The sequence below is a fragment of the Glycine max genome, chromosome 1 (assembly GCF_000004515.6).
Source record: "Glycine max cultivar Williams 82 chromosome 1, Glycine_max_v4.0, whole genome shotgun sequence".
NCBI lineage: Eukaryota > Viridiplantae > Streptophyta > Magnoliopsida > Fabales > Fabaceae > Glycine > Glycine max.
Genome location: NC_016088.4, coordinates 3130709 through 3146726, shown reverse-complemented (window position 1 = coordinate 3146726; position 16018 = coordinate 3130709). Strand labels below are relative to the sequence as shown.

Here is a 16018-nt window from a genome sequence, read left to right as displayed (position 1 = left end):
AAATAAATTTTTATTAAGTTTTGGCCTTGTTTTGTAGGAAAAAAAGTGCAGAAAAGGAGTGAGAAGTTTTGGGAGTTGCACTTAGCCTAAATGGAATTGAGCTTAGCACTGGATTACCTGATAATGCTTTTGGTGAAGATTTGATCTCACGTTGGGCACTTAGCACGATTACTCTTGTGCTTAGCACAGTAATCTGGAACATAAAGAAGTCATTTTTAGGAACTACGATTAGCACAGAAGTAGTTGTTGCACTTAGCACGTCACTTATGAGTTGTCACCTATTTAAGGATTTCTTTGTACTTTTTTTTGCAACTTTTCATTATTCACGTTTTTTAAGTCCATTCTCTGCATAAAAGCTACGACAGTGACATTTGTGCTCTTTTATGGCTTCTTCATTTCTACATGGATTTTCTTCCTTTTCATGGCTAGGAGTAGCTAATTCCTTAGTTGTTGGGGTTGGATCTAGTGAGACCCACTCATGCTTTCCTTGTAAAACCCTAACTCTAACCTCATTTTAATCTATTGCTTGATGCTTCTCTACTTCTATGTTTATTTTCTTAATTAATGGTTTTATCACCCGTTTTCATGTTTATGAGTTGAAATGTGGTTGGAAAACTCTTTTTTACTCTAGATTTGAAGTAAAGCAATCGTTGGATTTAGACTTAGGAATGTGTTTAGATTCAATGATCTCTCTATTAATGCTTGGGTTTATAGTAAATTCCTTTATTAATGTCACCTAAGGGATTGGGGGTTTAATGGGGAATTTGATCTCAATCTTCTAAGGGATTAGAGATTGATGAATTGTGTGCATTGAGATATATTGAAATGAGTGTATGAGTTGGGTTTCATAATTGCTTTGTGTTCATTGTGCATGAAGAATAATGTTTCATGATGTCCAAACCCGGCAACATTAATCATATTAAGTGCTATCCATTTTTACTGCATACCACATGTTTGATAAAATTCCTAAATGTTTTTCTTCAACATTTTGTCCTTAATTGTGTGTTGCTAAAATCTCTATTAATTAGTGTTAATTTCCAATCAAAATCATCATTATAAACCTTATTCTTTATTCTTTAGCCTTAGTTGACAAATTGTGAATAAGTGTTTGATATTTCAATTCTTTAGGAAAATGATACTTGGACTTTCCATTTTATGCTATTTGTACAATTTGCTTCACTTGCCAAATATTATTAACAATCCTCCCATTATACTAAAGTGTTCAATTAGGTCCTCACATTTTAAAAAACTTCAATCAGGTCCTATTATTTTTTAAAAAATGCATCAATCTAGTCCTTTCTCTAGTCCTTTCTGTGAAATTTATGAATAGTGATAATTTTTAACCGTCACTTTAATTAAAAATTAAAATAAAGTAAATATAATTTAAAAATTAAGTTTTAAGAAATAGTAGCAATTAAAAACCTTCACTTTTTTGTTTCACTCCTCTTTCTTTTTCTCCAACCACCCAATTGCAGCCACTGAGAAAACCATCACAACCACCAACAATAACAACAAAAACACAAACATATATGGTTTGGTGGGATTTGGTGCACTGGGGATCCGGTTTGCTAAACGTGCCAACGATCCCGCTAGCCAAAAACCGATGCAGCATCCTAAGCATCAACGATTGGCACAAAACATCAACGATTTCTTCTCCCCAGAGGTTGTGATTGAGTTGTTCAAGGTAATGGCTAAACTGCGTATTGTGGCGGCAAATCGAATACTGGTGGACACTTATTTCGATGCTCGATGTTAGAGCAGTGCCTTTGGTGAAGAGGTGTTTTGTGTTGCAAACTTCTTTTTCTTCTTCCAATTTCAAGACAAGAAAGTGAAAGTTTATCTCTTTTTTCTCTCAATTTGACGGAAAAAGAGAGATTAAAACTTTTATCTTCTTCCAATTCTTTTGTGCTTTTTTCTCAGACCAATAGAGGCATGAAGAGAAGAGGAATGCTTTTAATCTTATTCCAAATTGAATTGCGTGAATATGGTGATGCATGATGTGTGACATAGAGGAATAATGATAATCACATTCTGAAAATGGTACTGTGTACTGAAACTGAAGCACATCTTGTGCTTGAGTCTTCTTTGTTAACAAAAATTTCTTTCTTTATTTTTCCAAAAAACCTATGTCTGAAATAATGCTTACAAATATATTGGTGATTAAAAACTACCACTACTTGGGGTAGTATAAGCTCAACCTTTGAGTGTATCTTCAGCAGTTCATATTTGGGAAGATAAATGGGTCCCTGTCGTCCTTGCTTTGCCTAGACAGAGATTTTCTAATGATCTCTCTCTCTCTCTCATGTCAGGTTTGTAGCTGTAGCTGATATGATCCATCGATAATCTAGACAATGGGATACACAAATTCTTAGATCTCTTTTTCCTGATAACAATTCTAAAAAATATTGGCTATCTCTATTTCCCTCTCAATCCAACAAAATAAACTGATGTGGAAACACTCAACGATGGTCTTTTTTCTGTGAAGTTTGGATACCATGTTGAGCTCAAAAGATCCTCTACAGGAGTCCCTTCTCCCAGCTCCATTCATGGTGATTTATGGCACAAGTTGTGAAAGATTACAGTCGTCCTGAATTTTGTGTGGAGGGCTTGCAAAGACATCCTCCCGGTGATGTCCAATCTAAAACTCCAAGTTTATCATATCTGTTTGAGGTGTGGAGAGACACCTGAAATTGTGGTCCATGCTCTCCTCTTTTGTGAGAAGAACTTGGTTTGCTTTTCCCCTTAGTGACATTTTTTTAGTGTAAGATGATGACTATGCTTTTGTTGATTGGTTTTAAGGTAACTTGCAGAGGCTTGACCCGAGTGCTATGGCCAGAATTTGTGATTTGCTTTAGGCCATTTGGAAAGGGAGGAATGAATGGGACTTCAACAAAAAGAGATTTCCAATCTGGCTCCCTCTGAACATGGCAGTTCCCTGAATAAGTGAGTATTGCAACCGATAGTTTATCCAGTTACAATATAGGTGTTTATAAGTGGGAGAAGCCGTCTTAGGGGTTCATCAAAGCTAATATGGATGCCTCAATCCTGGAGGGAAACGGGACCAACCTTGGGGTGATTTTTAGATACCATAATCGTTGGCTTTCTGTTGGACCATTGAGCTATCTCAGCAACTTCTTTTCTCCAGGGTTATTTTTAAATTGAATTGTCAACAACTTTTCTCAACTTGGAGCAGGAGGCCTTCTAAAGGTCTTAGCTATGAGTTAGTTAGAATTGAGGATGTTCCTCCTAGATTTGGTTCTTATGAATGATGATGTAAGGCCGTTGGCCAAACCATTTTCTTGCTAATATTGCATCCTTTACCTAAGAAAAAAAAAACCGACAAAATTTATAATTCTAACAGCGTTGTCTCAATTGGACGGGAAGAACTTAATTGAGATAATTTTTAAAATTAGAGGACCTAATTGAATTTTTTTAAATATCAAGACCTAATTGAATACTTTAAAATAATTAGAGGATCAAATTAAGTATTCTAGAATCAAAATGAACCCAGCGACGATCATTGGGAAGTGGGGCAAAATTTTACACATCTCATCTGAGTGAAAGCCTGTCAAAAAGGTGAAGCGCTTTAGTCCATATAGATGTCAAATTTTTAATCTTATCACTATCATGTGACTTGCGAAGAAAAAGAATCCTCAATTGAGAGTTCCACTCCAACCAAAATTGATAATGTTAATACAACATAAACTAAAAATGCATAATTTCATTCATTAAATTCTTCCATATTACCAATATAACAGCATTTTGAAATCAAATCGGCATTACAAAAACATTAGGTGAAAGAAATTAAAAGTTAACTTCTAGGAACCACACCTAATGCTAACCACAAACCATCCGGCACTATATTTTGATGTTGAAATAATCTGGGTCAAAGTGGTGCAACCGTACATAACCATCTTCACCTCCACTTGAAAAACTACACAAGAAGAAGAATATGAGAGACCAGTATAGAAGTAAAAGAAACAGTCTGACAGTTATTAAACGAGACCATTAAGAAAGCTGTATCACTGAAGTGCAGTGGTGAGTCAAGACTCTAAACTATTAAATATTTTGATGCACATAATTGAAAGAAAAAAAACAACCAAATGTCACAGAAATCAAATGGAGAGCCACATTTGCAACATGATTTGAAATTACAAGTCATAAAATTTTCAATTTACTACATTGATCGACCTCTAGAAAGCTAATGTTGGAATTTGTCAGGAATTTTCTCTTCAAGCTCAAGGCAATTACAGTAATACAGTTATATAATACAAAGAACAAGTACATCTAGAAGCATAAATTTAAAAGTTCCACCTAATTTGAAGGGCAAATAATGAAATAAATTATTAGGCAACAGAAATGGAATATTAATAATTTCATCCGTTCACAATCAAAGAACAAATCAGAACCAGTTCATGTCATGTTATTATGCATTCTTCCTACATCTATCACCATAACTACTATATTTAACTATAGGGATCTTCATTCAAGGTTAAATTTCACGTAAATATTGATCTGCATAACCAAATGTTGAAATTTATGCATTACACATATATCAACAATTATACAAAATCCAGGTTTTGATTGATCAATGTAGTCAATCCCACCTAGTATAACAGAGAGGCGTTTATATTTATACCGTACATATTGGACAACTATGCGTAGTAAACACCAGATATTGAGATTTTTAACAGTTGTGTGAAAAAACAGTTCGTGTTTGTTATACAAAATAGAAGGTTTAACTTTAACAAAATCATGGTTGTCAATTTCTCCAACAAATCAAACAACAGAAGGTTTCAAAGAATAAAAGTATGTCATGATAAAATATAAAAGGGAGTTGAAGAACACAGAATATACCTTTTTCCATCAGGGTTAAAAGCCAATGCATTAATTGGTCCAAAATGCCCTTTTACACCCCCAATTTCTTCTTGAAGAATCTAATCAAATGAATAACAAATATGAAATAAAAAGCAAAATAAGTAGATGTTACATATCATTAGAGAACTAAACATAGTAAAGGAAAAAAAAAAAAAACTTACCTTGTCATAGAATTTGGCTTCAAATTTGCCAGCACGATGATCAGTAGTAGTAACAGCTGATGCATCCTGACCACCTCCAAGTACCACCTACACACAGGACACGGAATTCAGAAAATCATACAAGGAACATATGACCAAATAAAAAATATAAGGTCAAAGATGTTCATAGGGTACTATCAATGATGAAATATTTTGGATGTGCATTTATTTTATAAATTAGGGCATTGACAATGAACAAGAATCATGATTGTGGTCTATGTGGAATAAATCTCTAGCAAGAAAGAAAGGTGTTGAAAATATATTTAACCAGGTTCCCAAAATTATAGGATGCCGATTTCAAGGATAAAGACCTCAATCAAATAAAGCAGAAGAAAAATTACTTGCATAGATAAATGACAAGAATATCACAACACAAGGTTAACTAATTTACAACACACAGATACATACATGATCAAGTAGAGGTGACATTGCAACTGCATTGACCGGCCGTTCTGTGACATATGTCTTGATAAGAGTCAATGTTCTAGTATCCCAAAGCTAAATAAAAATTTAAACAAAAAATATTAGGAGAATAAAATCAAGTCATGAAGAAAAGACAAACATGAGAATTAACGGAAAAAGAAATCAGGGAAACAAAAAGTTCATACCCTAGCAGACTTGTCAAGGGAGCCAGTAAGGAAATGCGAACCATCCGCAGACTTAGCAAGTGATGTCACGGTCTTTTTATGGCCAGATTCCTTGTCTGACTCTTTAAGCAGTTTTCCCGTCTGCAAACAAATTAAGTAAAAGTGTTAGCAAAGCAAAATGTAATGGAAAGAAAGAAGAGGGTCAGGCAGGAAGGAAGTGAAATCACCTCAGAATCCCAAATACGAATAACAGCATCTTCACCGGCACTAATAATGGTTCTGTTGAGAGGTCCCCAAATAGCCCTATTTATTCTTCCCTGAGGACCCTTAATGAGAAGCACAGATTCCCCAGTCTCTGAGAAACCAAACCATTAACATTGCATTAACCTTAGCGATAGAAATAGCAATAGCAATAGCTAGCAGTTGTAACGAAGAAAAGTCTTGTTCGGGTAAACTCCTCAATAAGCACTTCCAAGAGAAGCTAAAATAAAGAAAATTTCTCTCATTAGCTAATTTATCAAAACTGTCTCACTTAAATTCTCCCAAAAACCAATTTTGACTTGTGCATAAGCTATTTATTCTTCTAGTAAACGTTTAATGAGAAATTTATCCAAACAAGACCTAGACCAGTAAGGAAAAAAGGAACTTACGTTCAGCAGGATCGTTAGCAATGCGTTTGACATGGATTGCAGAGGGCAATTCCATAAAGGGATCAGTGGTTATAACGGCAAGCTTATCGCCGACCGCGAAATCCACGGACCTCGCCGGGGAATCGAAATTGAAGGTGAACAACTGCTGACCGGTCTGCACGTTCCATAGCTTGGCGGTCTGATCCGCACTTCCCGTTATGAGCCGACCCGAATCTCCTGAAGCAGCATCAGAATCCAAATTAATTACTATCAGTATCAATATTATTAAAAAGATGAATTGAAAACAGTGATGAAGAGCTTGCTTGAGACGTCGCAGCACCAAACGGCGCCGTTGTGGCCGCGGTAGGTGCCGAGGCGTTCGCCGTTGTCGGCGAACCAGACGGTGGGGTTGTGGTCCTTGGCGCAGGAGAAAAGGAGATCGCCGTCCCTGTTGTACTTGAGGAACGTCAGTGGCCTCTCGTGGCCTTTCATCAGAATCGGCCTCATGTTTAATAATAATAATTAGGGTTTTTTGGGAATACTTTTGTTGAGATTTGAGAAGCGATTACGCAAATGTATAGGAATTTGAACTTTGAAGGAGAAGCGCGTTAGAGAACGTGGGTTCTCACAGGAACGCAGGAAGCACAAGGTAAAGGGCCTGCAGCGTGTGGCGGTGTATTCTTCCGCTGTTCACAGGAACGCAGGAAGCACAAAGGTTTAACGAATGAAACATATATATATATATATATATATATATATATATATATATATATATATATATATATATATAATCGTAAAAAAATTTCAAATATATTCATGACATGCATATAATATATTACGTTATACTTTTAATGAACTATTTAATTTAATAATTTATTATCTCTTCCGATGTATATTTTTAAAATCTTTAATTTTAACTTGAATATAAATTATTAATAATTAAAAAAAATATGTATCACAACATAAGTTATTTATTATAAAATAAATCTAAAATATAATTATATTTTAACAATTTATTTATTAAGATTTGAATTATAGTATAATTTATATATTTAGAAATATTTATTTACTATAAAATTACAAATTTTAGTTATATAAATTATTCTATGCAATGCTTAAAACTTTATAGTGTGTTTGATATACTGGAATGAAAATGAATAAAAGTAAATCAAGATAAAAATTTTGAATTAAAGTATAGTATAAGTGGAGGTCTTACCTCTTTTTTTTACTCATTTTCAACTCTGTCATGCAAAAACAAATGGAGACTAAAATACTAGCATCAATTGGACCATATAACAAGTTGTAATTGAATATTATAAACTAATTTTATAAGAGTTACACTAATTTTCATTATAATATAATTTGATAATTCTAATCTATTCACTTAAGTCCATCACGTGACCTTCAATAAGTATGTCATGTACCATCATCAACTCATCCTTCCTCAGCCTACACCCCCTTTTAGGGCATCAAAATTACAGAGAAATGAGCTTCTCTGAAACAAAAGAATTACAACAGTGGATTTTGTTAATTCCTATTTATATAGGTAAACCCTTTGTTAAGGAACAACTGAAAATTAGGTACATATAATAGGAGGAGGAGAATCCAATAGATCCAAGAAATTTAACAAAAAAACCATTTGTAGTAATTTTGATGTTATCTTAGCTTAGTAATGTTTTTATGTTCTTTTAGTCTCACCTGGTTTTGCTTACATCCATGTGAACACGAGTTTTTTTAGAAAGAAAAAGAAAAGGCAAAGGCTTAAACCGAGTGTTCTCATATTCACAACTGATATGCTAACAAGTTCAATAATAAAAAAAAATGCTTAAAATAAATGTCACAGTAGAGAGGCAACCGGATCATAATTCTTTATTAGACTCTTGATTATCTAAAATAATTTTCCTAATACCCTTTTAAAGCATTTTATTCGATTAAAAAAAGTGCAGTTGGAGCCATGGAATATGTTCTTAATGTTTAAGCCGCAAGGAATGCAATGGCGTAAGGGAGGGCAACATATAAGTTGGTGAAAATCAGGTCAACGGTCATACAATTAGGTAGGAGATAGTTCATCCAAATAATTTAGAAACAAAGCTAATCCTATTTGTCAATATGAAATAAAAATCTGTACTTAAAATACAAATTCCATTTCATAATGTCAAGGCATCATTATATTCCCCAATTTCTCTATTTCATCATGATAGTAATAATATGAATGCCATCATTCAGGTAAAGTTCACTGAGAAAAAGGACAAATAATATCCTTAGATATAGTCGATTTTTATTATAGAGAAAAATCATTTTGACTTGATCATTAAGAACTCAGGCGGATAAATCACACAAAGAAAACTGTGACTTATATCCTGTTCTTGTTTTAAATATTGTAAGTTAAGACAGATATACCTCAACACTAGCAGTTTTTATCAATTGGCATACAGGGCAAACATTGATAAATCCCTCACAATCCTTACACAAGCACAGGTGCCTACAAGGCATCAACAACATGGAAACAGTCTTTGTCTTGCATGCTCTGCAGGTCAGATTCTCCATATCTTGGTAGCTCTTGTGAGTAGAGTTTATAGGTGCGGCCGGAATGTTCAGGAAGTTATTAGGATCTATATATGAGGCATCATCATCAACCTCACTCTCTCCAAACCCTTCCTTCCCTTGTTCAGCTCCTTGTGAGATTGCCTGCTGAAGGTTGTTCCTTAAAGTATTGACAACTGACTCATTATACTTTGCTCTGTAATGCCAGCTTTGTGCTTCAACAGCCACCTGCTTAATTCTTTCTGCCAGCTCCCTGTTTTTTCGGTTCATGTTTTCTATCTCCACGTCTTTTTCCTTAAGCTTTGTGTTAATACCTTTCTCAATGGAGGTAAGGAGAGCTGCCACGTGCTTTTGCTTCATGTCTCTCACTCCCTTTGACAGTTGTTCCTTCTGTGTATAAAAATAATTGTAATAACATTTCAGAAAAGTATGAATCACGAATTACAAAATTGATAACTCTGTAGTTGAAGTAGAATTTCTGGTTCTTATAGCTTTGTGCAATAGAAAAAACAATCATTTAAAACTTTTCCATTACAATACCATCATCACCCTTACTCAAAGATTAGAACATTTCAGATAAATTCAAAAGAGCAACTCCTAATGAATTAGGTAATGACTGGACAAACATAACCAGAAAATTCTACCCAAAATGACTGCAATAATATATTAGTATTTTCCCCCACTTTCCTATTGGATTAAGCCACAGGCCAGTCCTTTATACCTTTCTAATGAACAGAAATATTTTGAACATAAATCATTTGTACCAAGAAGACCTCCCACAAACATCACCACAAAATGAAAAAACAGATAGCAATCTTCATATATTACCTGAAGTTTAACATACTGGTCCAACTCTTCTTGCTGCCTATCAAGCTCAGTTCTGATATTGTCACCAAAAGACAATATGATAGACGGTGTGGCAGACATGCTGCCACTTGCAGAAGTAACAGATGAGTTACGCTCATCATCATCATATGAAAGCCTCAATCCTGTTGACACAGGGTTAGGATTTGGAATACTTGCTAATTGATCAGCATCATCTTGATGAACATTGTAGTTTAAGGAAATCTGAAGCCTTTGTTTCGATATATCTTCCATTTCCTTGCTTTGTTTATTAGGCTGAATCATGGAGCTGATATGCTCATTTCCAAAGTAATTAACTGGGTCAACACTACATCCAGCTTGTACTGCAATAGATATTGCATGTCTATCATTCAGTGATAAGGTAAAAACTAGAGATGAAAATACTAAAGCTATTAAGGACATACAAATTACTTTACATGGTTACTTAAGGAACTGCATAAAATGATAATGTGAAACAAATATGTAATAACTTCTAAATTTAATAAGAATTTCAGCCCTACCAACAAAAAGTATACAGAATCAGTAACTTGTTGCTCAGACACAGTACAAGATTCAAGTAAAGAAAACCACCCCTAGTTACAATCAAAACAAATTCCCTGTCAAGGACCATTACCACTCTTATATTTCAAAATCAAAACATGTGAGAAAGAATGCAGGATAAGTGGGTACACAAAAAAAATTAGGTGGCACAACAAGCAATGCACACTAACAAAACATGCATACATGCAATAACCAAGACAACTTCATAACACGTTACCATCCCTATTCAAAAAAGGAAAGGAGATGCCATAATCATGCCTATAGCAGCAGGAGCTAGAGAATAAAATTGTTGAAAGTACAGCATGGAGGAAAGTAGCAATTGAGTACAAATCTTAAACCAGAAAAAATACACGTCAAAAGCATAAGTTCAACAAAACAGAGATACCCTGTTTAACCACCACATTCAAATGATACAGTGAAAAGATTTATTGTTACATGAGAAAAGGAAGGAGTAAACTCACAATTTCCAAACAACTGCAACTGATTTGACACATTAGTTTGATGCCGAAATTGAGTTTCGTCCAAGAAAACAGGAAGCAAGCGATTTCCATTGTTGCCTCCCAACATTATCCAAGGAAATGTGATTGCCTAGCTCAAGTATGTAGCCTTAAAAGATACTAATGAAGCTGCCAATAGTTATCTGCAAAAAAAGGGGAAAGAAAGAACTCAGCATCAACTTTGAATAATGAAAAGCTAACATCAAACATTACAGCACCAAAAACCACATCAGTACAATACTTTGAACTATTTGGTTTGTAAGGGTTGGGGGGTTGATGGTCTAATGAAGTATACTTATAAGTTGGCTTTGGAAGAGGATGGAAGAGGACTGTGATGGTTCTTGGTAAATATTTCTTTGTCTCCTAGTTGTCAAGTAGTTTAGTGTACATGTTCAAACAAAAAGATGAAAATAGACAAATTCCATCTCAAGGTTGAGTTGCAAATATTTATAAACTAATGTTTAGATAGAAACAAAGGCTAATTGTGCAGCATTTAGTGAAGATGAGGTAAAATCAAATATTTGAAGCTGAAAAAATGAATATTAACTTTCAGTAATATCTAGATAAAATATTCTGATAAATACAAAGGAAAATTCAGGTAGCACATGGGAGGAAGCTGTTTTTAAAACTAACCATATACTTCTTATGATTAGAAACTAAAGTTCCAAAGCAATTATTTGCAAGTTCAGTAATACCAAAAGACATGATTTGTAGTAAAGATAAGTACAATTAACCATATCCTTCTCAAGCTTTTCTTGGGGTTTTCTTCTCCTTGGAAGGAGAAATTTGTCCAAACACAATTTTAAAGTAGCTCAATTAAGTTAGCTTGTTTAATGAAGAAAAGGCCAAACTGAGAAATAAAAGAGCTTCTGCTCTTAAGAAGTTAAAAAAAGTAAGGCAAAACACTCCCCTAGTGAAGTCTTGAGAAGCAATATCGAGGTTAAATGCTGATTATGTGTATCTTTACTTACATATGTTTAGTATACATGCTCTCATAAGAATGCAAACAATCCTAGGAAGCCAAATGCTGGGTTTCAAATAATAAGTTTTAGAGTTAAAACAAAATGATATATTGACTATCAGTATCAACAACAATAATAGCCTTATCCCACTAAGTGAGGCCGGCTACATGGATCACACAATATCATTGGGCTTAATTAAAAACCATATTATCAAGTATATTATTCACCATGAAATCCCTTTCAATAATTTTGTCCAATGTCCTTTTAGATCTCTCTTTACCACTTCACAAAAGGCTAAAAACCGTGTCATCTACTCTCCTCCTTGATGCCTCAAGTGGACTTCTTTGCACGTGCCCAAATCACCTTAATTGAGTTTCTATCTTCTTTTCCTCAATAACTGTCATGCCAATATCTCCTTGATACTATCATTTTGTATCTTGTCCTTTCTTTTGTGGACACACATCCATCTTCACTCCACCTACAATCTCATAGCTAGTCTCAAACCCAAATAAAGGAGAACAGTTACGTTAAGCCCTCGACAGCCAGCGTAAAATTTGTTTAAACCCCAAACATGGATCGCTCATAGAAGATACATTGAGCTCCAACAGCAATATCTCTGAACTGTTTCCTAATATTCTCTTTAAACAATCACATAAAGTATCTAGGAAAGCCATATGCAGAACCATATTTGGGCAAGTGCAGCACTAGTTATATAACTAATTTTAATAAAGATAAAATAAAATAAAAATAGAAGTAATAAAATGGTATAATGATTTCCCCAGAAAAAAATGATTGAGTTTTGCCTAAATCAGTTGAATAATTTGAAAATTGGCAAAGAAAATATATAGAATCTCCATAAATGGGTATATCTATTCTTTTTCCCATTTTTAATTTTTTTTTTGTAAGCAGTGATGCATGGAAATGGAAGCCATAGACTTCCCAAATAAATCTGACGAATGTTCATTAAAATTTGATCGCATCTAACGAATCACCAAGACAAAATGAGTAATCAAAACTAACATGTATGCAAAATAACAAGATGAAGATCTTAATTCTTAAGTGATATATAAATTTGTAAATATGAAAGCACTCAAAAATTTCACTCAGATTAATAAAACTAATTAAATGCTGAGATACAGAACAGAACATGACAACAAAAAGCTATCTTGATGTTCAGGGACATGTGTTTTGATGGTCACAAGAGGAGGAAATGGAAAACTGCAACGCAATCCACTACCAATAAAGTCAAAAACTTTGTGGCATGACAAGAAGGAAGAACAATTCAAACAAGAACCCAGTACATACCTTTGAGATTGAAATGCTTTACAACAGGGAAAACAAAAAACAAAAAAGATCAAGCTGATACAGGCACAAAAACAACCATGGAACAAAAAGGTGGCACAAAGGAGGAAGAAGAAGGTGAGAGATCTGGAATGGAAGATTGAGGAAAGTGGATGGATGATGGATGATGGATGATGGAAGATGAAGGATGAATGAATGATGAGTTATGAATAGAATATATGAAGAAGGAGTGGGTGTTGCATAAGAGAGAGACACACAACTATTATTAATTTGTGGAATTTTCTATGGTGGTCAGAACATAAAAATATATTTTTAATATAGATTTTATACGAGCATGGTTAAAATTAAAAATTGGTAAAGATTACGTAAATACTTAAAAATGATGTATATTTATCTTTAATTTTTAATTATTCAGATAAAATATAGATTTTACACACACATTTGTTGTCTATTTTGTTGGATGGATTTTAAACGTGGGTCTCACTCTCACAATAACTACTTGGATTTTAAACATGTTTTACAAATTAATGAAATGTTATAAGTCTTTCTTCTTTTGAAAAAAGCATAAGTCTTACAACAACACTAGTTAAGCTCATAAGAAATTAATAAATATAATTTTTATTGAAAATTATGTTACATTTATATTAAAAATCAGAGTATAACATATTGTTAACAATAACATTAAATTATTTATTATTTTTAAATATTTTTTTAAGTATTGATAGAGTGTGCTTGGTACAGCTTTTTTGTTAGAGTAAAAAAATTCTTAATATTGTTAGAGTGTGTTTGGTACAGCTTTTTTGTGGCTTATTTTTTCCTTAAAAAGAGAGGCTAGGACCAAACAATCTTATATAATTTTTCTTAAAATTATAAGTAGCTTATTTAACAAGTGTAAAACTAAAAAATAAGCAGCTTAAAAAAAGTTAAGTAGGGGAGTTTCTTTCTTGCTTAAGCGAAGCTTATTTCAGTATATAAATCTCTATTCGAATTCCTCTGTGTCCAAAATTTTGTCCTTTTCTTTTTCTTTATTATCATAAAGTTTGCAGGTCCATATGTCATGAAAAAATGGACGCTTGTTGTATTCACAAAAATTTAGATTGAACCAATTATTATTAATTATTTATAACAGAAGGAAAACAGATAACAAGACTGACAATAATCGGAAAATAATATAATGTTACAATAAATTGGTATTTTCTAAAATTGAAAAATTTAAATATATCTATTTTAATACTTTATTTATTTTCATTATCATCAAAATAAATTTATATAAATGAAATTATTTTTAATAATTTTTTTATTAAAAGTATTTTTGGTTGAATGAGATAATTAGTTTTAAACATAACTAAAGTTTTTAAAATATTTTACCAAACAACTTTTGTCTTAAAAGGTGTTTTTTAAGCTGAAAAAAAAAATTCACCAACAAATTTTACTTATTTTTTTAAGTCTTTATTTTTAGCTTTAAATTAAAAGTAACTTGTAAGTAAAAAAAACAACCTGCACCAAACATTCTCTACATAGATTACTTAACATTCACCATTAAGTGCAATGTGAAGAGTTAGACCTCTGTTTCCAATATGGGCTATTCTCCCTCATTTGTCATGCATGACATAATAAACACACGTTATTCATGCCTAGCCTATGTTATTCCAAAATTAGACATAAGTGTTTTTTTTCTTTTCAAATTGAATTAATTTCGTGTTAGTTTGGCCCAAATTTTGCTTGCATAATCTTAAAAGACGTGGTCTAGTTCATTCACTTGCACCATCTTTATTTGTAATTAATTTTCTTTAAACTGTTTTAAGGTTCATAACATTATAAAACTATAAATAATGTAAAAAAAATAATTCCCATGCATTATTAGTATAAAATAATTATATTATCAGTTAATTAAAAATTATTTTAAATAATTAATATAACTTTTAAAATAATTATTTTAAAAATTAATAATCTTATCATATATAATAATTTATAATTGGATAACAATGTTACAAAATCATTAAATTTTAATTAAGTTACAAGAAAAAGATAAACTCATTTACAATATTAATATTGGATCGAAAACGTAAATTTTATAAAATAAACTATTGGGTAAGTCGGATGGATGAAGGGAAGGGATAAAAAGTTAGACGGGACAAAAAATTATTTTTATGAGTCAAAAGGAAAGTAAAGCTCTGCCCCCTTTGTTTATTTGCTTAACTTTATATACAACCACACTCTTAGATGTTATATTTTTGCCCCTATTCATCATTTTAATTAACAGTAAATTATGTCTTCCTAGAAACACATTTATTTTATAAATATGAGGTAAAGTTTCATATTGTGTATAAATGAGAAGATTGAATACTATATCATTGAAAAAAAGATTCATAAATTTGAATCTTAAGGTTTTAGATTAACATGTCGTGTTAAATTTATTTATGTGATTACTCATGATCCATTGGTGTAAATCTCTTTAATGTTTTTTCTCTTCGGTGACACAATAACTGGTATCAAAGTCGATGGTTCGACTTCATGATCAGCTCGCACAAGTAAGATGGGGCGACAGTGGATCCTTAGTTTAAACATCTCTTGTATCAAAAGTTTTTTTGGTAATGGATCTAGACGATGTATCTCATGAGTGGAGGAAAAAAAGGCTCACACTAGAGGGAGAGATTGTTGGAGTAAGTGTAACATGAAGTGACACACCATGTAAGAATGAGAAGGTTAAACATTATATAAGTGAAGAAAAGACTTATAAATCTGAGCTATAAAGTTTTGAGTTAAAGTGTTATCAAGTTCACTTACGCATTCATGTTTCATACTGTATCTGTATCTGAATCAGTGCTTCTTAGCAATACTTATCCTCAAATAGTTTCTCGCCTGATTTAAAGCTAGCTCTCTTGCTGCCATTGGTACAGGAGAACCTTCCACAGAAAACATCACTAAACAAGAAAAAAGAATAAGACTAAAGGGCATCTTTTTTGGTAACATCTAAAAGTAGATGTTGAACATAAGTAAAAAGAGAAACCCAGC

General features: G+C 32.7%; 2 protein-coding genes and 1 long non-coding RNA gene across 6 annotated transcripts; 1 reads left to right on the top strand and 2 right to left on the bottom strand.

Annotated features, from left to right (window-relative positions):
* The first annotated feature begins 497 nt into the window (after positions 1 to 497).
* LOC106796857 (uncharacterized) lies at positions 498 to 3306 on the top strand. The gene is made up of 2 exons (XR_001386066.3): positions 498 to 2040; positions 2310 to 3306. It is a non-coding gene; the product is annotated as an uncharacterized lncRNA (long non-coding RNA).
* A 397-nt stretch (positions 3307 to 3703) lies between these two features.
* On the bottom strand, positions 3704 to 7027 carry LOC100793485 (eukaryotic translation initiation factor 3 subunit I). Its single transcript, XM_003517657.5, has 8 exons — positions 6618 to 7027; positions 6316 to 6531; positions 5893 to 6020; positions 5687 to 5806; positions 5487 to 5576; positions 5040 to 5126; positions 4858 to 4937; positions 3704 to 3934 (listed from the first exon to the last, which is right to left on the bottom strand). Exons 1-8 carry the CDS (start codon positions 6799 to 6801, stop codon positions 3859 to 3861), a joined length of 981 nt encoding a protein of 326 aa, XP_003517705.1. The 5' UTR covers positions 6802 to 7027; the 3' UTR covers positions 3704 to 3858.
* Positions 7028 to 8575: 1548 nt separating this feature from the next.
* LOC100791550 (BOI-related E3 ubiquitin-protein ligase 1) lies at positions 8576 to 13254 on the bottom strand. 4 transcript variants are annotated; one of them, XM_026126994.2, is made up of 5 exons: positions 13007 to 13254; positions 11982 to 12329; positions 10704 to 10882; positions 9667 to 10025; positions 8576 to 9228 (listed from the first exon to the last, which is right to left on the bottom strand). In XM_026126994.2, exons 3-5 carry the CDS (start codon positions 10807 to 10809, stop codon positions 8680 to 8682), a joined length of 1014 nt encoding a protein of 337 aa, XP_025982779.1. In that variant the 5' UTR covers positions 10810 to 10882; positions 11982 to 12329; positions 13007 to 13254; the 3' UTR covers positions 8576 to 8679. The 4 variants fall into 4 exon arrangements, with proteins under 4 accessions (XP_025982779.1, XP_006573033.1, XP_006573035.1 ...); XM_006572970.4 differs by having other exon boundaries at positions 11929 to 12329; positions 13007 to 13253; XM_006572972.4 differs by having other exon boundaries at positions 11929 to 12193; positions 13007 to 13253.
* Positions 13255 to 16018: the final 2764 nt, after the last annotated feature.

What these genes read in the sequence shown, in the direction of transcription:
- LOC100793485 (XM_003517657.5), bottom strand. Translation starts at nt 6,801, where the DNA reads ATGAGGCCGATTCTGATGAAAGGCCACGAGAGGCCACTGACGTTCCTC. An exon ending in TGCTAACGATCCTGCTGAAC is followed by an intron (nt 6,021 to 6,315) that starts GTAAGTTCCTTT and finishes TTGGTTTCTCAG; the next exon opens with AGACTGGGGAATCTGTGCTT. An exon ending in TTTAACCCTGATGGAAAAAG is followed by an intron (nt 3,935 to 4,857) that starts GTATATTCTGTG and finishes CTTCTTGTGTAG; the next exon opens with TTTTTCAAGTGGAGGTGAAG.
- LOC100791550 (XM_026126994.2), bottom strand. Translation starts at nt 10,809, where the DNA reads ATGTTGGGAGGCAACAATGGAAATCGCTTGCTTCCTGTTTTCTTGGAC. An exon ending in GTTGCAGTTGTTTGGAAATT is followed by an intron (nt 10,026 to 10,703) that starts GTGAGTTTACTC and finishes TATCTATTGCAG; the next exon opens with TACAAGCTGGATGTAGTGTT. An exon ending in ACCAGTATGTTAAACTTCAG is followed by an intron (nt 9,229 to 9,666) that starts GTAATATATGAA and finishes TTTTATACACAG; the next exon opens with AAGGAACAACTGTCAAAGGG.